The sequence below is a fragment of the Fonsecaea monophora genome (genome assembly GCF_001642475.1).
Source record: "Fonsecaea monophora strain CBS 269.37 chromosome Unknown Scaff24, whole genome shotgun sequence".
In the NCBI taxonomy this organism is placed as follows: domain Eukaryota; kingdom Fungi; phylum Ascomycota; class Eurotiomycetes; order Chaetothyriales; family Herpotrichiellaceae; genus Fonsecaea; species Fonsecaea monophora.
In genome coordinates this window covers 89440-114498 of record NW_019173955.1, presented here as the reverse complement: position 1 = coordinate 114498, position 25059 = coordinate 89440, and the positions used below count along the sequence as shown (strand labels likewise).

The following is a 25059-nucleotide window of genomic DNA, read 5'->3' as shown; positions in this document are numbered from 1 at the left end:
AGCCACCACTTAGACATGGGCACGGCGTCACCGCCACGTGTGAAGATTGAGGTTGCTATGGAATAGAACTATTCTCCTTTTGGCTGCACGTTGGAAGGTATGTAGGATAAAGCTAGGGTACAGGACCTTTTCCTCGCTTAAGAAGTTCTGCTTTCACTAATAATGGAGACGGACAACCGTCATCTCTCCAAAAAACAAGATATAAGAATGCGCAGCTGCCTTCATGCATTCCCAGTTCTTGACGTTGCAAAGTGGTCTCACAGAGTGTTGGCGGTGTTGAAGTCCTTCAATGCCTCGGCCACACGCGCGCTCATGGTCTTCTCACCTTCACGCACCCACACGCGGGGATCGAAGTACTTCTTGTTGGGTTTGTCCTCGCCCTCTGGGTTGCCAACTTGCTTCATGATGTAGTCCTTCTTGTTCAACACGTAATCACGGATACCAGTTAGGTAGGCGTATTGCAGGTCAGTGTCGAGATTGACTTTGACCACACCATAGCTGATGGCATCGGCGTATTCCTTCTTGGTCGAGCCGGAGCCACCATGGAAGACAAGGAACACAGGCTTGTCTGACTTGGTAGACTCCTTCTCCTTGACGTATTTCTGGTGCTTGTCGAGCAACTCTGGGTGAAGACGGACATTGCCTGGCTTGTAAACACCGTGGACATTACCGAAGCCTGCGGCAATCGAGAAGTACGGGGAGATCTTCTTCAAAGTCGAGTAAATCAAGTGGATATCCTCGGGTTGAGTGTAGAGGGCGTTGTTGTCGACATCCTCGTTGTTGACACCATCTTCCTCACCACCGGTGATGCCGATTTCCTGTTCTCGGGTTAGTGATCAACGGACCCGGAACGGAATATAGAAACTTACCATCTCCAGCCACTGCTTCATGGGGGCCGCCCGCTTCAGGTACTTGGCCGTGGTCTCAATGTTCCAGTCAACAGCTTCTTCGGACAAGTCAATCATGTGTGAAGAAAACAGAGGCTCGCCATGTTCCTTGAAATAGGCCTCATCCGCATCCAACATGCCATCGAGCCAAGGGAGAAGCTTCTTTGCGCAGTGGTCGGTGTGTAGAACAACAGGGACACCGTATGCGGGAGCGACACAGCGGATGTAGTGAGCCGCAGCCACTGCACCAGCAATGGATGCTTGTTGCTTGTCATTCTTGACACCCTGTAAAATGCTTTCAGTTTGCCATTCTTTCTGCCGAGCTCATATTCAAACGGACCTTGCCACAGAAGTAGGCAGCACCTCCCTGAGAGGCTTGGAGGATGATGGGAGCATTTGCATCGCGAGCTGCTTCCAGAGCGGCCACCACGGTCGAGGAGGAGGTCACGTTCTAGGGACCGGAGGTTAGTGATAGAACCATTGAAATGCAGCCGGGGAGCTTACAATGGCGGGGATAGCAAAATTGTGCTCTTGGGCGTACTTGAAGAGATTCAAGACGTCGTCACCGACAATAACACCCTCCTTTCGCGACAAGATATCCTTGACACCCATATTGACGACTGCTGGTGGGGCTCTTGGAGGTTGAATCGAGGAGGGGTGGAAGACACAAGATCAAGGTCTCTTTGATGAGTCTAAGCTATGGATAAGCGGCGGCAGTATATACCACGGGAGAAGGTGAGGGCAAGGATGAATGAGAAATATGTGAGAAAAGAATAGAATCGAAGTAAAAGTGAGTTCGGCTTGTGGGAAAGGATCAAAACGAAAGGCCGCTGGCTGGTTTTCCGAAGCGGCGATGGGAGAAAAGTGGTGAGGGGCAGCGATTGCAGCGACTGGAGCAACCAGCAATGACATCGAGCTTCTTTTTGCCCACTGGTGCCACTGTCGTTATTCATTCCTCGGCCAGCGAGTTTTCATTCGCTTTCCCACCAAACCCCCACAGCCATGGCCCTCTCCCTCGTCCCGGTTCTCTCCTTTTGCTCTCGATGTCTCGGCCACGGAAATTCTACAAGTACCATTCGATCCTTTTGCCCTGCGGAACTTTACGGGATTCACTCTGGCCCAGAGCGCAAGTCCTTTCCCCACGATGAACCAGTGGACCCGTTGGGGACGAAGTCTGGGCAGAAGCAATGAGCTGGTCGGACAGTATTGCCCGGCCTTGGGTTGACGGTACAATTCTCCCACTGACGGCCGACAGCCTTCGGAGGATCTCAGATCACTAGGACAACGGATCGGTACCCACAACGATCGTGAACTGAACTTCATAAGACGACTATTCGCTCTACTGAAGATCAAACCCTTCGCCAGGCTTGCTTCCTCTGCCACGAGCAATAAGGCTATCTAAACAATGCGTTGTGGAGTGAGTGGTCACTGCGCACCAATGCCGAGGGAGCATCACCGAGGGTAGAAGCGCAATGCATTCTCCGAACAACCCAAGGAACAACTGCGAACAGAACACATGGACAGCATTGATGCTGGCTGGACAGCTGAATTGGCCGAAGGGAGGTTAGGACCTACGAAAGAAACACCTGGGGCTGCTGGCTGCCTGATTGCTTTGAATGAGGTCCTCATTCAACAATCGGGCGAGTTGACGTTCATTCCTGAGCATTACACGGCCCCAAAGTGAGCTTCATGCAGTTTCAAAGACCATTTTGATGCTGAGGTTATTCAGCTGCATGATTCCAGTCATCTATCCCTGGCTTAATAACATAACCACAAAAAGAAACCCTTGACCGAGAGCAACTTCTTCACTTTTGTTCTGCCCATTCATCCGCATACTTCTTCAGCCTAATGGTCTGAATCTTGATGAATCCCGTGGTGTCCTCGGGACTGAAGTTCTCCAACGAATCCATCGATGCCTCCTCCATGGAGTACAGCTTCTCGCTGCTGCTGGTACGTCCGAGGACGTACGCAGATCCCTTGTAACAGCTCAAGCGAACCTCGCCGTTCACGTTCTGTTGGCTGTAGAGCAGAGAATTCTCCACAAAGACACGCTCGGGGGAGAAGTCTAGAAGGGTAATGGTTAGTGCAAATCGACAGTGGAAACACGGTGCATTCCAGTGAAGCACGTGCAAGGTATTCTGTACGTACACATTCCGTTGTAGACTATGGAGAGAGGATTAGTATTCGTTCACACAAACAGATAGGTGTCATGACTTACGATAGTTGCTCCAGTTGTGAGTGACAAACTAAGGATCAAAGCGTTAGAAACCGATCGCTGATATATCGGGAGCAAAGGTGCATGACTTACCTGATCGCGGAGAGCCCGGACTTGTCCATCGAGGACCAACCCTTCAAGATCAAGATGCGCGAGACGAAGAATGGTCATGGCAGGGGACTGCAGTTAGGTCAGTCAGAGGCACGAAATCGAATATTTGCCGTGTGATTCAGGGGACAACCAGCCGCCCTTGCACATCGGCCAGAAACAAGCTTACATCGTAACATCCACGAGACTTCAATCCAATGAATCGATTCTCAACAATGTCGATTCTGCCGATACCGTGGACCTTTCCGATACGGTTAAGCTCCTTGAAGAGCTGGACAGAGTTGGTGAAAGTGCCCTGTGGCGTGACGACCTTGGTTGGAATGCCCTTTTCGAAGGTGATGGTGATGTTGGTCGGCTCGTTGGGAGCTTTCAGCGGGTCATCGGTCATGGTCCACATGTCGCTAGGAGGCTCCTGGTTCGGGTCTTCCAAGATTCCAGCCTCGTAGCTGCAGTGGGCAAGGTTGGCGTCCATCGACCACGGCTTTGCCTTGGTGGATGTGACCGGAAGGTTCGTTGCTGCGGCATAGTCGAGCAGATCGTTCCGACCCTGGAATCGGTTGAAGAATTTGGGATCTCTCCACGGAGCAATGATCTTGATGGAAGGCTGGATTGCGTAGAAGGCAAACTCGAAGCGGAGTTGGTCGTTACCCTTGGGGTACATTAGAAAATGACCAGACATAGCGAAACTCAGAGCTCATTACCTTGGCGGTAGCACCGTGGCTCACGGAGTCGCACCCTTCACGCTGTGCCACTCGCATGAGAGATCGCGCAATCACTGGACGCGCAAGAGATGTTCCAAGCAGGTAACGTCCCTCGTACTTTTGAGGGTCAGTTGAGTTGCTGCGAACCGGTCACTGGCCTCGTTTCAAATCAGACTCACCTGGGCATTGCACTGCACGGCTCTGAAGCACAACTCTTCCACAAACTCCTTCTGGAGGTCTTCAATCACCATCTTCGTAGCACCAATCTTGAGGGCCTTCTTCTCGACGGCGTCCCAGTCCTCCTCTTGCCCAACATTGGCAAGGAAGCATACGACCTCATAACCGTCGTCTGCAGTTCATTAATCAGTCATCGATGTCACAGTGCAAAAGAAACTCCATGGCTTGAGGAGTCTCACCGAGCAGCCATCGCAGAATGCAGCTGGTATCCAGACCACCTGTACGTCCATATCAGTACTTCATCCTCCAGTGGTCCTTCTGACTCATATCTCACCGCTATAGGCCTGGATACCGTTAGAAAGACACATGTGTTCGTTGCTGGATTGTCACTTACCAAGCAGACTTTTCCCTTCGCCATGTTATCAAGTGGGTTTCAGTATATGGGACTATCGTGCAAATAGTTGAGAGACTATCAAGGGGCTTCGCGCAGTTGATAACCGCTCAGAAAGATTTCACAAATTTTCCTTGTACCCCACGTGAGGTCGAGAAACTTTTTTAAAGTGTGGCGCATAGAGCAGGCGATAAGGCTCTGTTGGTCCACTAGTGACCTGACTAGGAAACGGTACTAGGCCAAAAGAGGCCAGGCGTTTCGCGTCGCAAAACTACTGTAAACAGTCGTCCTCTCACATCAACCGCGGCAACCAAAAGAAATCCTTGATGCGCAAGAAAAACTCTGACTGCATTTTGGGTAAACTTGTCCGGCCTAACAGCAGATAGAATTCAAAACAGGTACATGGAGACAAGGGCTACAATGGGAGACTTCAACCGCTTATCATGATTCGTGAACCTTCCCTCTCAGACAAAAGGTTCACCAACCCACAACGCTAGGGACTGAACTGCATTTGCGTATCTGATTTCAATCCCACGGAATGCTCCCCTCGCAGGAAAGTGGTTAAACGTTAGCTTTCTGGAGACCGGCCCTCATATAAACTGAATGGACCTCGAGTGTCTGCAGCATATCTCTCAGCACTGATCAGGATATATGCAGACGTTTTCCAGCTCCGTTCTATCCAAGATCTAGCATTATGGAAAGGGCCACAATCGGGTGACCCCAAGATCTATCAAATCCTGTTTTTGATATTGCACACCAAATGTCCGATATAACGAGGGTTTTAACGTAGTGCTTGGGCTAGTGGAAGTAGGCATGCCCTAGGTGCAGTGGCGAGAAGATCTAAGCTGAAGGATCATCGCCTGGTCGTTCAAGCTCATAGAAGAGCAAGTAGACTTCGCGCTGCATGGAGAGCACGTCCGACAGGCGAGCCTCCTTGATTTTGTCGTCCGAAATGCGCCACCACCGATCATTGGACTTTTTCCGCCGGCGGAACTTGCCTGGTATTGGATCTTGTGTTCTGATCTGTTTCGATACCTGGGTATCTGTTCTCTGAACTGGCGACATAGCGTTGTCTTCCAGGGTCGGCGGGCGGGTGTCCTTGCCATCTATCCCGTGAGAGTCTGATCTGCTATTCCCCGTCGATAGTGAATTTGTCGACAATGATGTAGTTGAGTTGCCGTTAAGAGGTGCGGCGGACTTATTTAGTCCGTTACCTCGCGTCGCTTCCATGGTTGGGCTGGGAGTGGCCGACGAAGTCATGCTCGTATATCGGCTGGCCATAGCGTACGCGCTGAACGGGTCTGGAGTAGCAAAGGGAGCGTACACATGATTCCTTCGGAAAGACTCGTAGTGTCCGCTGTGATGACTGCCTTTGTGACATACCACTCCCAACAATTTGTACCAATGTTCATTTAACAGGCCCCCTAGACGCAATCTCTGCGTATATGATACCTTGGCCATGTTTTTGGTGGAATAGCTCCCCGGATCAAAGACCGACCGGGACAGATGAATTGCGATCACTTTGGGGAACACTGTGATGCGAGTCGACTTTTTGATCTTGCTTTTTGGTGCGAGACTCGTGTCGGGTAAAGCTACACCTTCAGGAGTCTTCTCCGGATCATCACGTAGAGCTTGCTCGATTAAGGCAATGTCTTTTTCCAGCTCTTCGCGCTCCTTGTCCGTGGTGTTTGAGGACAGCTTAGAGTTCTTCCATTCGAGAGCATGCGTCAGCCGGCATTTGTCGCACTTAAAATCATCGATTTCTTCACTTTTCAGTAGTATGTCGAAGCAATTGTCCAAGGAAGTGGCGCTCTTCTGGGGAACGTTCAAGGTCAGGGAAACGAAAGTTGTGACTGTCGGCTTCGTCCTGAAACCACAGCGCTGGCATTGGATATGGGATTCAATGCGACCCTCGAAGGGAAATCCTTCGCGAGCTCCTATAGTGACCTCGGTCGATGCCGGACTCGTGGAGGAAGGCTTTAAATCTGTAGTAGTGGAATCTTCGGTCTGATCTGGGTTGGCAAATCTAAGCCGCGCCCGCTGCGCTGCGTGGTATTCATCACAGAGCCGTTCGAGGACAATTTGTAGGAATTCCTGCGCATCTTGCTGATTTCGGCTTATACGTGTATTGAAAGCCCTCTCCAACGCCTCTATCATGGGTTTTGCACTGATGGTTTTCTTGTATATGGGACGCTCATTCAGAGCATCCAGCATCTCCTTCAACGCCTTAGTGACCGGCCCTTTTTGCAATCCCACAATTCTATCAGCCTTTTCGCCCTTGCGCAGCACGGGAGGAAGGGAGTCATAAATCTCGGGTCCATCGAGCTGGCGCCTGTGTAGTTCTTTGATCAGGTAGAGCCGGAGGTCGCCGAGTCCAGCAAGTGCTTGAAGGACTGAATTAATGAAGCAGTCGTTGGCCGGATTAGACAGACCAATAATTGTGCGTTTGCGGCCATCGTTGGTATTGTACGAATTCTCGCCGTCGATGAAGAAGGTCGGCGCAAAGACATAGAAGGCAGCAATCGCAGCAAGAGAGGCGCCAGCCGCATATGCGACTACCGTGGCGGGCTTGTCAGGCATCCGGATAGTGTTCTGTTGTCGGGGTCAGACCCATGGCGCTTATCACGAGCGGTCACGACATTGGGACGAAACAAGGTCGGTCGTGTTGACAGGAGATGTGATCGAAGGACTGCTGCGAGGAACTGGTGGTGCTCGAGAGAAGATCGAATCGAGGAGAGGTAAATCCGGGGGACGGGACAACGGGGGGTTCCTCCGTATCGTTTTTTTCTCTAAGAGCTTCGGCTTGGGGCAGGTTACGAGCACAAATCAATTGTCCGGGTGCGGGAGGGGGAGTCGGAATTGTTATTATTAGTGGAGCAGAGTCTACCTACGAGTACCGAGTACAGTCACTAGCCCTATCAAATCATCGAGGATGCCTAAAGCAAGGGTGGGGGGCCCCCGGAAGCCACTCGGGCTTTGAACTTTAAGGGAAGCAGGTCAGAAACTCTTGCCTCTTGCATGGTCGCCTGGCATGTACCCGTAGGCTCCCCTATTTAACCGGGACTTGTGCCATTGCACAAACTTATCCTTGCACGCCCTGTCTACCACAATTGGGTTTAATTGGCCTCTCATGGCAACAGATTGCAGGGCTGGTGGCCTTTTCGTTTCGAGGTAGGTGAGTGTGACCATCATGCTGAGCCGCTATCGTTGCTCGGTACACGTCTGAGCCTCATTCCTGTTGTTGTGACTGTGAGGTTCTCACCTATAACGTGTGCTGTGCTGTACCTTGATCACACCCAAACAGTGCATCCTGTTTATGGCCATATCCTCTGAACTGACGATCGTATCCGTCAATGTCGATGACCGATGGCTCCCCATATGTCCCACTACCACATACGGGTGATTTCATCAGGCTCCTCGAATTACTCCCAGGGCGGCCCGCAGACGACCTTGTGGGGAGCTTCGTTGTACACGACCTCGAAGATGCGCAACCTGAGTACACGGCGACGTCGTATGTCTGTGGCGACGACAATCGCTCCTACAACTTCGTTTCTATCTCCGGCTCCAGGGTCGGTATCTACAAGAACGCAGATGAAGTCCTGAGGAGATTCCGCTCCGAGGCGAATACTACATATCTGTGGATTGACGTCCTTTGTATAGATCAGGACAACGCGGTGGAGAAGGCGAGAGAGGTAACTTTGATGTATAAAGTGTATGAAAAGGCCAAACGGACTGTAATATGGTTAGGCCCAAGTGGCGACGACGTTGCAGTCGGGTTCCAGTATGCTAGGACACTGGATGCCAGGCGTTATCTCGATGAGTACACACCTACGGTAATGTATGCCGGGCATGAGACACAGTACTTGCAGAACAAGTCTCATATACTCGACGTTCTGCATACCCATCCAGAAAAAGAATCACTGGTCAACTCATGCGCAAAGCTCCTTCTGCGGCCTTGGTTTACACGCGTATGGACTCGACAAGAAGGCGCCCTAAGCTCTGATCCTGTGGTTGTCTGTGGTGAAGACGAGATACCCTGGCTTCAGATCTTTGCGCTGGCATGGTTGTTCCTCCCCAGGACCACGATGCGGTGGCCCCAGTGGTTTCTCTCCGACGATCCCTCAAAGACCTATGCGAACCTCGAGCCCAATATTATGTTCATCCAGAGCATCCAGACATATCGGCTCCATCAGATGCAGGTTGCGAACCACGAACCAGAAACGCGAGAGGTCAGCTTAATAAACGCCATGCACGATGCGTCGCGGTTGAAATGTTACGACCCGCGGGACAAGATCTATGCCATTCGAAATATTGCCACAGACTTGACTCGAAATGACTGGGCACCTCAACCCGACTACGTCACTCCCTGGGAAGAGGTCTATGCCGACTTCGCGATGCGCATGGCAGAGAGAGGAAGACAGGAGGTACTGGACTGGTCGGGAGTCTGTCAGCAGGAAGCACGTTCCGGTCTCCCTTCTTGGGTAGTTGACTGGAGGTCTCGCCCTTGGACCCAATACCTCGTTCCTGAAGAATGGTGTGCAGGGGGCAAGACCTTTCGGTCAAAGGTAGAGCGAATTCCAAAGAAAAGACAGCACCATCTGCTGAAATTGCTCGAGGCAGCCAAGCAGCCGAGGAAATCGCTGCGATACACCTTGTCAATCACCGTCATGATGCAAGATAATATCACCTTTCTCAGCGGTGTCCTCGAAAATGGGAACGGACTTGTTAACTCCAGAAAGACTGCTCAAGAAGTGTTAGCATTGGATCAACAATCTCAAGAATTTATCAAAACCTTGCCCTCCACATTCTACATCAACTCTGAACAAGTGATCGACGCCTACAACGCAACTCTCATTGCCAACACCACGGACCATGACACCGTCGCATCACCTTCCTATGTCACCGCTGGTGTACAGGAATGGCGCTCGTGGCTGTCCTCCCAGACACTTCTAACGACTAACACCCAGACTGACAGCGAAAGTATCGTCCCGGGATTCTACGAAGCAATTGATAGCATGGACACATTCCAGTACAAACAATTCTGTGTCTCCACCCTTGGCTACTTCTGCCTTGTCCCCGACATTACCGAAGCGACTGACGCCATTGCTATCGTCAAAGGAGTGGATATGCCGATCGTGCTTCGTCCTATCAATGACTTCTACGTATACCTCGGCCAATGCTATATCCACGGCATGATGGAGCTGCAAGCTGGCACACTAATCGAGGAGTTTCGCGTCAAATTCAACACTAAAGAGATAAAGGTGGTTGTGGGCAGACCCGAGGGTGATATCAGGAAGAACGGCTTAAAGATGGATGCGGGTGAATATGTCAGAATCTTGGGAAGCCTCGGGGAGAGGAAGATTGATTTGATATGAGGTCCATGTTGCCGATTTCTGGTATTGAGCATCATAGGTTGGGTTAACGTTGTTGATGCTAGGAAATCTGCTACCGCTAGATCGTGAAGAATTCTGGTTGGAACTTATTAACCATGTATTTGCTGTGTAGACTTGAAGCAGTCGACGAACAAGTAATTGTCTATCACCAAATATGGGACCCCAGATCGAATACGAGATACGTGTACCTAACAGGGTAACGGGAAACGGCCAGTGGGAACTTACGTCGGTGGCCGCATACAAACTTACCACGTATCTCGAACCATAACGGCCCTCCATCCCTACCCCGCCCGACGGCCATGAAGGTCATCGTAGAGGAATACAACCCTGAATGGGCGCTCCAATTCCAGCAAATCAAGACAGAGTTGCAGGACGTCCTCGGAGGGGTCAAGTACATCGGCATCGAGCATGTAGGCAGCACAGCGGTGCCAGGATTGGCCGCCAAACCCGTCATCGACCTCTCTATCATCAGCGGCCGAGCCGACGTGGAGGCTGCCATCCACGCATTGACGTCAAGGGGAGGATACATCTACAAAGGGGAAATGGGCATCCCGGATCGCCATGCGTTGCGGAAACCTGGAGCTTCCCCAACAAGGCATCTCTATATCTCGGTGGACGGTTGTCAGTCGATCAGGAATCAATTGGGGGTGCGGGATATTTGTCGCAAGGACTCCACAGTTCGAGACGCCTATAGCCGGAAGAAGGTCGAGCTCTCGCAGCGAGACTGGAGAGATGTCGATCAATACTGTGAGGCTAAAAACGATATTCTCGCCTGGGTGCTGGAAAAGGCCGGGATGAGCAGCGAAGAGCGGGAGCAAGTCAGGCAATTGAACACGACGGCGACGGCGACCTCCTAGTGGGCAGTTTTCTCAGTGTCCAGACTGGCGGGCCTCTTCCTTGCCACCGTAATGGTGAGGGGTTCAGATACCCATCTGTTTCGAGTAAAAAGAAACGACATGTGCCTTTGCAACACCGTGATTCTAGCCAGTGATGGTGGACAAAATCTCTCGGGTTATACCCCAGCCAGCACGTCGTTGTGTCGATCGAACAGACGAGAACACTTCTTGACTCGCCATCTTATCACTCCACACTCGATGCATTTTCAATGGTAGTCATGAGTGGAACTCGGTCTGCAGGACGGTATGGGAAGTACTCGCGCATGTTGAAGTGATGGTTCTCGAAGGATCAGTCTTTCTCGCAGGGTTTCTTTGCGCGTCATTGTGCGTACAGTGTGGAACAGCTCAAAACTTTCTAGGAGGTAACCGCTTGGGGGAAGCAACGTTGGATCGCGATGAAATTGCTGAGTGAGATGCGAGGCGCTCGGATCACCCCACTGATGGTGGTTGACAGGGAGGAGGATGCATGAGACCTGGCGAATGAGTGAGATGTTTTTCCCTTCGGTAGGCGAAATGGATGGAAAATTCTGCGGGTGCAATGGGGAAAATGTACGAGCTTTAACTTTTGTGCCGCTTCAAGGGCTTTTTTTTTCGGTTTCTCATGCATGCATGTCGCAGTGCCGCAGGTGCGGTCCTTTTCTTTGGGGCGAGGGTTACAGGCACCCAAGCACTCTTGGGGCCGCCTAGTCAGGTCGCAATAGGCTAAAGGGTGGCTGATGCTGGGCATGGATGCAGCTAAGTAGCCGAAGGATTCGGCGGCCGCCAATAGGCAAACGGGCCGCCCATGTCGAATGTCCCAGGGGTACGTGTCTTGGCTCGCATCATAGGCCAACGACTTCGCTGGGGACATTCCCAATTGGGCGGTTGAAACACAACAGTCGCTCGTCTCTATGTATGGCACGGAGTAAATTACAATCTCGCAGTTTTCTGTCTGAAACAACGCAACGCAACCTCATCTTCTTGTACATTAGTATTTCCTCTTATCTCTTACCAGAATTTAAACAGATTTTCATTCATATCGTCCATTTCTCTTAGACCATCGCTTTTGACACGCCTTTGTCGTTCGCTAACCACTCCCCCGGATTCGAGATTCTACTCCGCCGAACCCTTTGTTCTTCGATCGGCAAACCTCTTTTGTTCAGAGGTACATAGATATCTTACGACCCCAGCTGCGCGGGTCGGCGAGGTTCCCTGCAATCACTTTCCATTGGCAATAGTATTATGCAGTTATCCGTGTAGAGTCTTGCTCTGCCAACACGCAAGACTACCAGCACACAATGTCGGCCGCCCACGTACTTCTTCCGCGGCAGACCTCGTTCACACCGGATTCCAGTCTATCAAAAGGAGAGCAGGTCCTCCAGTTGATTGCAAATCCCTTTCAAGCTTCAGTAGGTATTCTGCCAGAGTCCAAGTTGCGAAGATTGTGCTGACCCTTCTTAGCTTCAAACAGGTGCCTTTTGGGCCTCCCTTGCAACCTCTCTAGGACTCAGTGCCGGCCTCGCTCTCCTATTTTGCCTTATTCGACCTCGAAATAATGTTGTTTATGCTCCCAGACTGAAAAATGCGGATAAAGATCATGCTCCACCACCGTTGGGGAAGGGGTTGTTCAGTTGGGTTGCACCCGTCAGAAAAGCATCGGAACCCTACCTGATAGAGAGAATCGGGATGGATGCAGTCGTCTTCCTGCGGTTCACCCGAATGCTGCGAAACATGTTCCTGGTACTGGGTCTGATTGGCATTGTTGTAATGATTCCCGTCAACGTTACACAAGGGAACAAAGCTATCACAAAGGGTTTGAGCGTCTTCGCCGTCATGACCCCCTTATTCACGTTCGGACGAGGTCTGTGGGCTCAGGTTGTCGTGGCGTGGCTGATTGATTTGGTGGTGATATACTTTCTCTGGCACAATTACCGTCGAATCCATCACCTGCGACGACTCTACCTCGAAAGTCCCGAATACCAGAAGAGTCTACATGCCCGGACAATATTGATTCGAGACATCCCAGCCAATCTGCGAACCAAGGACGGTATTGTTCGAATTACTGAAGAGATCAATCCGACTGGCACTGTTCCGAAAACGTCCATTGGACGCAACGTCAAGGTGCTTCCGGAGTTGATCGAAGAACACGAAAAGACCGTTAGGGAACTTGAGTCGATTCTGGCAAAGTATCTGAAGAACCCGGACAGGCTGCCACCGAACCGACCAACCATCAAAGCCCCCAGCAAGTACCGTGGTCAGACGACAAACGGCAAAGTCGATGCCATTGAGTATCTCACGGACCGTATCCGATCTCTCGAGATGGAAATCAATGATATTCGAGAGCGCGTGGACAATCGCGATGCCATGTCCTACGGTTTTGCTAGCTGGGAGCAGATTTCCGAGGCGCACACAGTCGCATTCCAGGCACGGAACAAGCGACCTCATGGCACCAAGATTCGCTTAGCACCGAGACCAAACGACCTTATTTGGGACAATCTCAAACTGTCGCGATCTTCGCGGAGGAGCAAGCGGATAATGAATGGCATCTGGATCGCCGTCCTAACGATCATCTGGACTCCCATCAACGCCGGAATTGCGGTCTTCCTCTCCAATCTGTCAAACCTGGGTCTCGTCTGGCCAGCTTTCAGAACTCAACTGGAAGCACATCATACGGGCTGGTCCATCGTCCAGGGTATTGCTGCCCCGGCTCTTACTTCGCTCGTTTATCTCTTGCTCCCGAGCATCTTTCGGCGGCTTCAAGTCCGAGCCGGTGATGTGACCAAAACTGATCGGGACCGACACGTCTTCCGGAACTTGTACGCCTTTTTCACTTTGAACAACTTGGTTGTATTCTCCATCTTTTCGGCAGTTTGGCAGTATGTGACGATTGTGATACAATACAACAAACAGAGTAACGACCTGTGGGACGCCCTGAGAAAAGGCCAATTCTTCCTTGTGATCACAACGACACTCTGTCAGATCTCGCCATTTTGGGTCACTTGGATCCTCCAGCGCAACTTGGGTGCTGCCACTGATCTGGCTCAACTGTGGCAGTTAACCTACACCTGGTTTGCAAGAACCTTTTTGGCTCCGACTCCTCGACAGAATATCGAGTGGACTGCGCCTCCAACCTTTGATTATGCCAGTTACTACAACTATTTCCTATTCTACACCACGGTGGCACTTTGCTATTCTACGCTTCAGCCGATAGTGCTTGTTGTTACCGCATTGTATTTTGTGATCGACGCATTTCTCAAGAAATATCTTCTCATGTATGTTTTTGTCACCAAAACCGAGTCTGGCGGTCAATTCTGGACGACGATGTTTAACCGAATGATATTTGCCACGATGCTTTCCAATGTTGTTATTGGGGTGGTCGTCAAAGCCAGGGGGGAATGGACCCTCGTTGCCGCGATTGCACCATTGCTGGTCATCATGCTTGCCTTCAAATGGTACTGTATGAAAACTTTCGACTTGGACCTGAAGTACTACTCTCGAGGTGGAATGCACGATCAAGAACGCCTTGCGGTGGAGGCCAAGCCGAGGGAATCTGAGAAGGTTTCGTTCAAATTCGGGCACCCGGCTCTATATCAACCCCTGATGACGCCAATGGTCCATGCTAAGGCCAGGCACGTCCTTGCTGAGATCTACCGTGGCCGACTACAGTCAGATGGAGGACAATCTATGCCCATTTCGGATATCGCCATGCAGCCAATGACTCAGACAAGTAAGCCACCTCAGGACGTCCCTTTCGAATTTGTCCCTGAGGCTCATCAAGACTTCAAATTCTATAAAAATCGCGAGGACTTCCGCCAAGAGGCGGGTGATATGCTCTCGTCCCCGCGAAGCCAGACTCCAGTCTCGTCATTTGGTGGTCAGAAGGAGTCTTCGCCATCAAGTTCCCGCGGTGTGAGCCCAGCCCCTCAGGTGATAGCATCACAGCAAACACATATCCACCGCAAGGAATTCGACCAGTCTAATGTCCCAAGCCAATTCAGACACGGCCCTACGGCTCCTTTTGTCGGGGCCGACAGTCTAGGACCGCATCAAGGTCCTCACGCGGATCCCTACGATGACAGGGCAAACCTGCTAGGGAGTGCGGGCGATGTCAGAACACCTAACGGCGAGTTCATGTCTCTCGACCAGTGGCGGACCCCAGTGGCGAGTCGAGATGGAAGCGAAATCGATGGTTATCGGGACGTGACACCTGGGCAAGAGTTGAATATGAATTACGACTATTTCAGAGGGAGACGGTGATCGAGATGGCGTTTGTCGGTTTTGTATCCTGTTGGGAACCATTCTGGGTAGAATCTAAACCGTCTATATAGAAAAAAGCGTACTTATTGATGAAGTTATGAGTTGGCACATGGTCAATCATGAGATGACTGTAGATTGGACATGAAGATTCCGTCTGAATCCCATTTTCAAGTGTCTGTCTCTTGTGCAGAATGCCCACCCACGTTTGTATAACGACAGGTCGAGCAGGACATTGGAAGATGTGTCCGGTCCCGGAAACAGGGCCTGGTTAGCAACTTACTGTATCACCAGTCCTATCGAGCAATAACCACTGCAGCAAGTCCAGAGGGGCACGTAGATCTCAAGTCAGGTCCAGACGCCGTAAAGGCGACCGAGTCTTTGCTACACGGCTGGTGCTCACGAATTCGACTTCGTACCTATACTATACTATGTTGCCCATCCTTGGTTGTTTGATACTTACTACCAAGTATGTGGTTTTAATGCTGTGCTCTGATGTGATTTTGATGCTGCGTGTGATGCACGTTGGATGTACATCAGATGCATTGATACTGCATCAGTATCAAACTAGTAGTACTACTAGCATCTAAGGCGGCCTCGTAATGTACCACGAGTCGAGTGTTCAGTCCTCCATATTCACTAGGACTAATTCAGTCGACGAAAATGGCCTTGTTTTCCTCTACCCACTCGTCAAACTTGGTCGGCTGTCGTCCCCCATACTTGGTGATGTTGGCAACTGCCTCCTCGTAACTTTCATACAACTCTTCACCATTATTACCGGCTTCTGCTCTCTGTTTGAGCATCGCAATCAGCTGTCGCGCTGCCGTCTCCGGCACATGGGCAGCTTTCACGAAGAACTCGACACCTTCTTCCTCATCAAGCCGCGTGACTTTGAGCTCCTTCCCGAGTACCCTGCCAATGGTGTCTGCTGCTGCAGCCTGCGACATGATCTTCGGGCCGCAAAGTCGAATGACTTTTCTCCCAGCGGCGCTGTCAACAGCATGAGGTCCTTTGGCGACAACTGCTCCACACACCCTTCCCATGTCTCCCGGCGTAATCCAGTCGAACAGCGCCTCGGGATATGAGATTTTGATCTCGCCTTCCGAGACCATCTTCTTCCATCGTAGGGCGTTGGTAGCGAAAGACCCAGGTCGCACAGCCACGTACCCGTCTGTTCCAAAGACTTGGTCCAGGTTGAGCTCGACTTGGCCATGTCCCCAGGCAATGAAATTGCTTGGTGAAATGGTCTCGTTGCTCAGGTTGGTCGGGACAGTATAACTGCTCAAGAAGACGACGAATTCGATCCCTGCCGATTTGAGAGCAACAAGGGCGGATTTCATGTGGTCAGATGTCCTGAACACGTAGATGAAGGCGTGTTTGGCCCCGGTCTTGGTAACGGCGGCTTCAATCGTTTCGGGCTTGGTGAGATCTGCATAGACTCTCTCAAAGCTTGCCTCGCGCTCTTGTTCCGGGGTGTAGCCTGGGATCGCCTTTTCCAGATCCCGCATTGCAAGGAACACTTTTGCTCCTTGCGCATGGGCCGCCCGAACAGTCGCCGATCCAACATTGCCAGTTGGGCCGAAGATGATGACCTTGGGCGTGGCTTCCCCTGTGGAAGAGGACATGCTGGCAGTCTCAAACCTGGAAGATGCGCCAATACTAATACTGGTACTTGTATTTTGGACACATGAAAAGAAGGAAGAACTTGAAAGTGCCTCGTAACAATATGGTTCAGTACGAAATAACTCCGAGAGTTACCATCCCTTAACCCCGAGACCGCCAGGCCCCTGCATATGGACAACTTAAAGTTCTAGTCTTTTCTGGACTGAACGTAAGGCTACCAGCGGGGCCTCCCGCCCTGATTAGGAGCAACTCGGCTGTAAGTTCAGTGGTAGTAACAGGAGAGGGAGACGCTTGCAAAGAACTTTAAGATGCCCAAAACACTTGTAGTGCCTGAAACAGTACTAGTGTATTAGTCCCGATTCGAACTTCCGCACCTGGCCACCACTTTAGCTGCTTTCGAAGAAGAGCATCAAAATCTGGTCAATCTTGATTGCGACTACTACTAGTATGTAGGCTAGGCTCGGATCAATCTCAATTCGAGCTGGATCTATTAGGGCCTGAGTTTGTCTTTCGCTATACTTCCACTTCAGAGACGTCTGACGATGTACGTACTCAGTAGTACTTGCAATCCTGATAGAAGTGAGCACTTCAAAAACTGTCCGTCCGTAGAAAGAAGGCAGAATCCAACTAAAGCTGATTCTGACAACAGTTCTTCAATCTCAATCTCTCGAGAATACAATAGTATTACAGTGTTAACTTAGCCTACTAGAGTTCAGAGAGTATGAGATTGGAACACAGTCCCAAAACAGATATATTCAGTATTCACGACGGGCGTAGTAGTAGTAACCACTTACTCTCTGAGTCGAGCCTTCCGCAGTCAAAGAAAACGGGGAGTGCATTTGAAACGAGCCACCTATTTGTCCGAATTAGGTAATGCTGCCCGCCCACAGGTATCTCCGACCGCATTAGGAAATCATCCATGTTTCCTCCCATTCCTGGCGCATTTCAAATGATCGACTCGATAGTCTCTGGTTATGATTAGTACTAAGTACTAAATCATTGCGAGGCACATCGCGAGTCAGCCTTACGAGCTTGCAGCTTCGGCCGAGCCTTAGTGGTGAGTTCTTCCACCCCTAGCTAGACCCAAAGCGACTAGGACGCTGCTGACTGACGTGGCTCAATCCCAACCAACCACTGTACACCTTCCCTGCCACTTTCAACTAGAAGTTTCCTATACATATATTTTGAAGGCAGCAAATCAGTGCCAGGCTTATTATCGATAAAACTCTCTTCTTCACCTCACTTACAATTCCGTTTACTAGTAGTGGTATCAATTTCATTTGGGTTTCGAACTATCAATCACCCTCACAAATGTCTGGCGCTGAAGCGATTTTTGGCATTGCCGCCAGTGGAGCAGGCCTGGTCTCATTGAGCATTCAGCTCGTGGAGAGCGCTGCAAAGCTGAAACGGATGTACCACGCGGCTCGTGATGCACCTCGAATAGTTGCCAGACTCCAGCTTGGCCTGGAGACAATGGCTCTGGCACTACGGCAACTCGAGCAACGTCGACAGCAGGGAAGCGCCAGCGACGCTCTCCTCGCACGCTGCATCGCCGAATGCGAATTGCACACGGCTGATATACAGGAGCTTATCGACAGGATGGATGACCGCCTCGCAAGAGACGCTAAGATAGGCGGCAGGATATATACTGCGTTCAAACAGCGTGATGTCAAAGAGCTGCTCGACGGGCTGGAAAAGGCCAAAAGTTCGCTCGAACTCGCATACATGATGTACCTGGGCGAGGAACAGAGGCGCCGAGATCAAGCGCACACTGACTTGTTGGCTCGTCATGGCTGTTTGATCAGGAATCTGCAAGATCAGCTTTCCGCTGGGACCATCAGTCTCTCACAACAGTTGACAGTGCTGGGCCAATCTTCAGTGTTGTCACCGGCACGAACAGATGCGGTTACAGCAAGCCGTCCTTTCACTGCCAACGATCGTGCCTTGGGGCGCTCTCATTGGTCCAAGCGAACAAAGAACAACAAGCCACGCTTCCAGGTTACCTTTCGACTTCCCTCTTTTCTCAAAGCTCGGATATTCGATATTGCCATTAGCCAGGCTCAGTGCGGATGGTCTATATATTTGCGCACTTTCAATCATGTCCCAGACACATCCCTCATTTTCCGATATTGTCGGAGCGGAAATCTCGAAGGAGTCAGGAGACTCATTGAGAGCGGCAAAGCAACACTGCTAGATGCCACATATGGCAGTGGGTTCACAGGGGACGATCGTTGGCGGACGCTCGTTGAGGTAAGCACTTCCCTTGCGGCAGTAACGATTAAAGTGCAGCCATGGTGACTATAAGAACATATATAGGATGCTGCGGAAAATGGACAGCTGGAAGTTTGCAAATGGCTTCTCAGTCAGACGACTTACCCGGACCATGGGAGACGGCTAAGCCATGCTCTTAGCTGGTACAGCTTGGTCAACGATGGAGCAACTGGAGAAATGTATCGATTATTTCTGCAGGACCCGGACATTGATACGAATATGACCGACAACATTCGACTCGGAGTTGCTCGAAATATATGGTTGCAATTGTGCAGACGGGTAGAACCGCTGGAAGTTGTACTACAAAATCAATTACCAGGCTTTGATTCTCGCACCTTTGAGGAGAGGTTTGAGCTGGCTTCGCGGCTTACTCGTTTGGATGCTACAGCCTTTCTGAGGTGTGTCGGAATGCAAGCGATGGATCCGAGACTTGCGCTGCTCAGGAACAACAGTGGCCAAACTGTACTCCACTGCGTTGCATCGCATAACCTAGAGAGACATAAGGATTGGCTCGATATTGGACTCGGCGTTTTGAAGAACGGCGCCGACCCTTCGATGATTGCTGACGCTTCTAACTATGGGCCCGAAGAGTGGCTAGTGACACCACTACTTCATTATCTACAGGTCCATAGGTGGAAATCACCAAGGGACTTCATACGGATGCTGCATCGAGTTCATACTTGGGCTGAGATGATACAGCAAGCAGGGCTGGACCTGTTTCAGTATGGTGTCCGGGAGAGTGGTATCTGGAGAGATCTAGGTGTCCAGGCTCTTGAAAAAAGAGGGGGATGGGGAGCACAGGTGACAGGACTCATCTACGGACCAGCGCCAGAAGACTGGAGTTTGACAATCGTCCATCATTGGACAATTGATGTGTACAAACTCCATCTGCTTCCTGGTGCATTTAGCGACAAACCTCGTCTCCCAGATAAAATTGCCTGGCTTCCCACAGAGCTGGAGAGAGACGAAGGCTGCTGGACAAGGATCGAGAGGAGACAACGAGTCACCGAAGCTGTGGACCTCAGACAGGTGCCATTTTACCAAAGACAACCCTTCATCAATATCGTGAACGGTTCTCAGGATGACTCGGGACCCGTCATGCTTATGGAATACAGGGCTTCGCGTGTGACTGGTGGGACTCGAACGAGGTCATGTAGCCAGCCGCCCTGCCGAGGACGAAGAGCACTTCCTCCAGTCCGCGACTCTGATGGTAGAGCCTGGATCGACTACCATTTCTGTTTGCTTAACTCGCGCTGGAGGGTTGGTGGTACAGACCGAGTGTTAGAAGGGCCGCCTATCGCTGACTTTCCAGCTGCTACATGGGCCGTTGATGTGAGGAATTGCCTCAGAGGTGCGTGTTCCGATACGCCAACTTCGTTTCTGCAAGGAGGGCGCTGGAAATCCGGAAGCTTCCTGGCCGAGATCGTGGACTGTCAAGATGAATCACAATACCACTCGTTCACTGAGCAGAACCGCCGATCAGAAGAAAGCCTGAGACATAAGGGCACCTGGGATTGTCCTCAAGGGTGCGGAAACCTCGATATTGGTCGGCTGAATGTACCACTACCCTTGCGCCCCTTCCACCCCCATCGACGCTATGTGGACGAAGAGGAAGACGACTGAGGGGAGAAGGACCTCAACATATTGAGACAATGGGATATGACATCGAGTCCCGGCATCGTTTGCCATTGCATCCCTGTGTCCGATCATGGTCAGGCAGAAGAGATATACGGCCTATCTCCACCCCACCCTAGGTCAGGATCCTAGATCGACCCTGAGAAGTCTCATGTGGCATTCTAGCTGGCTTCTTCAGCCGATGACGGTGGTGAGGACGGTGATTGTGCAGGTTGCGTATCAGTGCGGTCCTGACCACGGTTCTGTTGAGAAATCTCCTCACTGGATGCCGAGATTCCTTGTGATGTCTCCTTCTACCGTCCTGTCTGATATTATCCAGATAGGAAGAGTTATGGTGACCTTCCCGTGTCTGCACGACAACAGGAGGCCTCGATTCACCCTTCTCAAGCCGAGGTCTCTCTCTCTGGTTGTTGTTTCCTCTGGTACAGAAGCAGACTGGTACTGTGGTTCGTCTATTATAGACCTACGCGGCAAAGGGAGATTAGGGCCAAGGTCATTTATCACAAAAGGAAATCTTGTATTACATTTTCTGAGGAGTAATTCTCATCCAGCTCTCTCCAGATGATCTGTCTGTGTCTCACCCGTCCCCCTGTCGTCTACTACTACTTCCCTCTCGCTCCTACACCCTGACAGCACCATCCCAAGCCCCGCAGAGTCTGGGGTCGCTCTCACACGTTCTGCATGCACTCACTACACCTTTTCATTTCTCATTCACGTCTTTCTGCACCCATACTTCCCTTCGCCATTCGCGACCTCATCACACTACGCTTGAACTTTCCCCCCAGGACATGATGATTATGCTCAGCCCTCTCTCTCCGCTATTTATTGCGTACTGACGATTCCTTGCTGAGATCGAGGTTGTGCTGGTCGCAATGGAGGCGAAAGGCGAACTCACCGCCGGCGCGGATGCACGGCAAGCACAAGCCCCCGATGGCGGTGTAGGCTTCGAAGAGGATCTCGTTCTCGGAGACGTCGAGGTGTCGGAGGCGGAAGCGGCCACACTCGAATCTCGCGGGGTTGTCGACCTGGTCGAACTCGCGCAGGCGCTCGAGCTTGGTCATGTCGTGGACGTATTCTGCAAAGACGCTCTCGAGGCTCTGCTGCACCTCGCCGCCCAGCCGCTCGGCCTGGGTGCACTCGGCCCTGCTGATGACCTCGTGGTGCCAGCGCTCGGCGTGCGAGACGAGGTTGCAGTCGTGGCATCCCCACTGGGCCTCGCCGTGCGGGTCCGGGTAGAACACGTGGGGGAGATTGGAGATCAGGACGTCACGCACTCTCACCACCTCGGACTCGAAGCCCCGGATAAAGTCCCACGGCATCAGCGCCTTCATGTGGTCCGGGAGGAGCTCGTCGACGTCGTAGGCCGTCATCTGCCACATCATGCGGCGCGAAGCAGTGGCGAAAAGAGCCGGGAGGTTCAGCAGATACGCCGAGTGGAGGATCGCTGGCAAGGCTGTGCACAACAAGATTCCTGTATCTCCATACACCATGCTGGAGCTCTCGACGTTGTTGGGGAACGGGAAACTGTTGGGGATGAAGGACGTGAGGATCGTCTCGAACCATGCGGGGAGTTTGCCCTCGAAGAGGTACTTGTCAAGCATCACAGCCACGTCTCTCAGGAGGCAGGTATTTTCGGGTGGGAGGGGATCGTCCTCACTAGCGACGTGGAGAAACAACACGAACGGTTCCAAACGCTCCAGGAAATGCAGGGGATTCTCGGCTGTAAACTTACCGCCCTCTGGAGCCCAGCTTGCCTTGAATTGCTCTCTGAAGAACTTTGTGTTCCTGCTCAGCGCCTCGGTCGAGACACGTATCAAAACGTGATCTTTTGTTTCTGTGAGGGCTCGAAAATAGGCATCACCGTCGGCGGCGACCTCGTATGTCTGAGGTCGAGTGGTCGTGACGAGGCGATCGCTCAGATCCCAGTCGAGAGGGGGAGTGCTGCTGGAAGCCATCGCACTATCTGGGACGTTGTCAGTATTCATCGTGTATGGACTTGTTGTAAAAGATCTGATGGTGGTATGGAGAGAAGATGTCGGATGATGGGGAGAAATCTCTGGAGAGCATGCTCTACGGGACTATAAGTACCCGGCGACCCTGTCCCATGTTGTAAGGCAGTGGCAGAGGCAGTGATGCAAGGCAATGTCAAGGCAGCTCAGCGTCGAGTAGGGCGACATCACAGCCTCATCAAGTTGTTACGAAAATCATGTTACACCCCGACATCGACTCCTTGTCCGAGGACAAGCCACAGGACAGATAGTACGTTTCTTTGTCGCGTAGAAAGGCGCTCAAGGGCAGTTAGTTGTATGCAACCCATTCTTTTCTTTGTTCGTGGGCAGGGAGCACAATGAAGTGTTCGTTCACCCTTTGTCCCGCACTTTCACTCTGCAGAGAAAGTGATTCCTCATAGGATATGCAACTGGGTAGCTGAGGTAGAGTAGGCGGTCGAGCGGTAAGTGGAGGTCGAGATTAACTCGCCGCGCCCAGAGAAAGTCTTGGCTGCCAAGGCGTCACTGAGATGCTTAAACCGAACTCCTGGGCGTCTGACTTTTCATATCTTTTCCCCCTGGTGGTCAATCCGTTCGCTCCTGGGTTCTATTTGCCTAGCGTATCACTCCTTTCTCTTTCCTGTGTCGACTCTTTAGCTATCTGTCCGTCATTTCCACCATGTCGCCCAAGACACAGGAGCCAGAGATCGTCTCCATCACCGATCTAGATCCGGCCCAGGCGAGATGGGTTACGCTCAAGAAGGTCGATTTCATAGACCAAACAGGCACTCCCCGCACCTGGGAGATTGCCATCCGTAAGACAACCTCAAAGTCTGGCGTTGACGCCGTGGCCATGGGCAACATCTTCGTGCACCCTTCCAAACCACCTAGCACTATGTTGGTCCTCCAGTATCGTCCGCCGGTCGGGAAATACACCGTCGAGTGGCCGGCCGGGTTGGTCGACGAGCACGAGACGCCCGAGGAAGCGGCAGTCCGAGAGATGAAGGAAGAGACTGGCTATGACGGCAAGGTCTATGACGTGTCGCCGATTTTGTCGAGTGATCCTGGAATGACCAATGCCACGATCAAGTTGGTCATGGTCGAAGTCAAGCTGAATGCCGAGCAAGACTTTATGCCCGAGCAAAGACTGGATGACGGCGAGTTGATTGAAAGAGTCATGGTGCCGCTGAGCGAACTCTACGAGAAGTTGTTGGAGTGGGCCAACAAGGACAACTTCATGGTTGCGGCAAAGTTGTTCTATTTCGCGGCAGGCATGCATTTTGCAAAACATGGAGGCTACGTTTGACAAGCCCTTCCGATTTGCTGGTCGACTATGGCCATGGTGTTTGAGGCTTCATTCACACCTGCCAGCGGTGTCGAAAGTTAGCCACACGATCCAAAGCGTTGGCGAAGCCTCGAGCACCACCTGGACAGAGATTCAGCCAGGTATATATTTACGTTATACCATGAGGTGAGGCCGTTATGTGACCATGTGCCAAAGAAGGATACGTTGACGGAGTGGCGTTGAGGCGATCTCAGAGAGGACTTGTTGCTAGACATGCTAGAGTGGCTAGAGGCTGAACAAGATGCGTAAGACCCAAGAGAAGCACTCTCAAGACTCGATTAGATACAAGGAATTAGAAGAGTAGAATTACTCCTGAGAAATTTCCAACGAACAAGCAAGGGAAAGAGAAAATATTCATAGAGGCGCAGAACCGCTCTTTGTTGCCCTCGAAGATCTCGTGACTGCGTGCGAACACAGACGCCGAGAAAGGACCATTTGTAAAAGCATCCAGTGGAGTTGTGCACTGGTGCATTGCGAGTGGCTTTCGTTGCACATCCATCAATGACGGTCGAATCCACTCCACCAGGCATGTCACCATGGGGCAGACTCTGGGGTTAGCCTGTGCCCGGATAACTCGCAAGGCGTCTGATCAGGATTTGCCGTACGCTGCTCCTGTCTGCAGGGAGCGTGTGTCGGTCAGCAACCTCCACAGGGCTAATTTGCGTAATCGACCACGGAGGCGACTCCGCAATCCCGCAATCCTCGTCAGCTGGGCCATACAAGTCGGTGTCGTGGCCGAGAGGAATGAAGATCAGTGCGATTTTCGCTGTTGGTGGTTCCAAGATGGCGTACCGGGCTACGGGCTGCGAGCGTCTTACGTATCAGACATCGATTCTTCCACCATCGTGGTTGTTTTACATATGTCAGCGCTGTTTTCTGCACAGGGACATAAAGACAGAGAGGACTTGGTCAATTTTCACAAAAGGACAATGTTGGTCTCTGTTGAGTGATGCTGTTGGGTCCAAATTGCCGTAGAGCCGACTATGCGAGGACCCTAGTTCCAATGTGGTTAGTGAAAGTATAAAGGACCCCCCATCTACGAAAATCAAATCAAATCAAGTTGACGACAAATGGGTGGCACAGGACCAAACACCAAAAAGTGGCCGATCATGTCTGCCATCAACGGAAAGCCAATGTCTGGTAAGCGGTTCAGCTCTTCAGGAGGCTTGCTAGCCACAACAGTGAGGCTTTACTGC

At 51.5% G+C, this 25059-nt stretch overlaps 10 protein-coding genes across 10 annotated transcripts; 5 read left to right on the top strand and 5 right to left on the bottom strand.

Moving 5' to 3' along the window:
* Positions 1 to 257: 257 nt before the first annotated feature.
* On the bottom strand, positions 258 to 1499 carry AYO21_04332 (fructose-bisphosphate aldolase 1; the record flags this gene model as incomplete). Its single annotated transcript, XM_022654305.1, has 4 exons — positions 258 to 818; positions 870 to 1172; positions 1228 to 1338; positions 1392 to 1499. The coding sequence occupies 4 exons, from the start codon at positions 1497 to 1499 to the stop codon at positions 258 to 260; spliced, it is 1083 nt and encodes a 360-aa protein (XP_022513342.1).
* Positions 1500 to 2692: 1193 nt separating this feature from the next.
* AYO21_04331 (argininosuccinate synthase) lies at positions 2693 to 4506 on the bottom strand (the record flags this gene model as incomplete). The annotated part of the gene is made up of 10 exons (XM_022654304.1): positions 2693 to 2952; positions 3036 to 3050; positions 3106 to 3133; positions 3196 to 3282; positions 3380 to 3859; positions 3912 to 4028; positions 4091 to 4260; positions 4328 to 4366; positions 4423 to 4432; positions 4483 to 4506. The coding sequence occupies 10 exons, from the start codon at positions 4504 to 4506 to the stop codon at positions 2693 to 2695; spliced, it is 1230 nt and encodes a 409-aa protein (XP_022513341.1).
* Positions 4507 to 5319: 813 nt separating this feature from the next.
* Positions 5320 to 7059, bottom strand: AYO21_04330 (hypothetical protein; the record flags this gene model as incomplete). The annotated part of the gene is made up of 1 exon (XM_022654303.1): positions 5320 to 7059. The coding sequence occupies one exon, from the start codon at positions 7057 to 7059 to the stop codon at positions 5320 to 5322; it is 1740 nt and encodes a 579-aa protein (XP_022513340.1).
* A 773-nt stretch (positions 7060 to 7832) lies between these two features.
* Positions 7833 to 9854, top strand: AYO21_04329 (hypothetical protein; the record flags this gene model as incomplete). Its single annotated transcript, XM_022654302.1, has 1 exon — positions 7833 to 9854. The coding sequence occupies one exon, from the start codon at positions 7833 to 7835 to the stop codon at positions 9852 to 9854; it is 2022 nt and encodes a 673-aa protein (XP_022513339.1).
* Positions 9855 to 10171: 317 nt separating this feature from the next.
* AYO21_04328 (hypothetical protein) lies at positions 10172 to 10729 on the top strand (the record flags this gene model as incomplete). The annotated part of the gene is made up of 1 exon (XM_022654301.1): positions 10172 to 10729. The coding sequence occupies one exon, from the start codon at positions 10172 to 10174 to the stop codon at positions 10727 to 10729; it is 558 nt and encodes a 185-aa protein (XP_022513338.1).
* A 1316-nt stretch (positions 10730 to 12045) lies between these two features.
* On the top strand, positions 12046 to 15004 carry AYO21_04327 (hypothetical protein; the record flags this gene model as incomplete). The annotated part of the gene is made up of 2 exons (XM_022654300.1): positions 12046 to 12156; positions 12209 to 15004. 2 exons carry the CDS (start codon positions 12046 to 12048, stop codon positions 15002 to 15004), a joined length of 2907 nt encoding a protein of 968 aa, XP_022513337.1.
* A 647-nt stretch (positions 15005 to 15651) lies between these two features.
* Positions 15652 to 16626, bottom strand: AYO21_04326 (hypothetical protein; the record flags this gene model as incomplete). The annotated part of the gene is made up of 1 exon (XM_022654299.1): positions 15652 to 16626. The coding sequence occupies one exon, from the start codon at positions 16624 to 16626 to the stop codon at positions 15652 to 15654; it is 975 nt and encodes a 324-aa protein (XP_022513336.1).
* A 1309-nt stretch (positions 16627 to 17935) lies between these two features.
* AYO21_04325 (hypothetical protein) lies at positions 17936 to 20518 on the top strand (the record flags this gene model as incomplete). Its single annotated transcript, XM_022654298.1, has 2 exons — positions 17936 to 18874; positions 18941 to 20518. The coding sequence occupies 2 exons, from the start codon at positions 17936 to 17938 to the stop codon at positions 20516 to 20518; spliced, it is 2517 nt and encodes an 838-aa protein (XP_022513335.1).
* An 830-nt stretch (positions 20519 to 21348) lies between these two features.
* AYO21_04324 (hypothetical protein) lies at positions 21349 to 22515 on the bottom strand (the record flags this gene model as incomplete). The annotated part of the gene is made up of 1 exon (XM_022654297.1): positions 21349 to 22515. One exon carries the CDS (start codon positions 22513 to 22515, stop codon positions 21349 to 21351), a length of 1167 nt encoding a protein of 388 aa, XP_022513334.1.
* A 682-nt stretch (positions 22516 to 23197) lies between these two features.
* Positions 23198 to 23824, top strand: AYO21_04323 (hypothetical protein; the record flags this gene model as incomplete). The annotated part of the gene is made up of 1 exon (XM_022654296.1): positions 23198 to 23824. One exon carries the CDS (start codon positions 23198 to 23200, stop codon positions 23822 to 23824), a length of 627 nt encoding a protein of 208 aa, XP_022513333.1.
* Positions 23825 to 25059: the final 1235 nt, after the last annotated feature.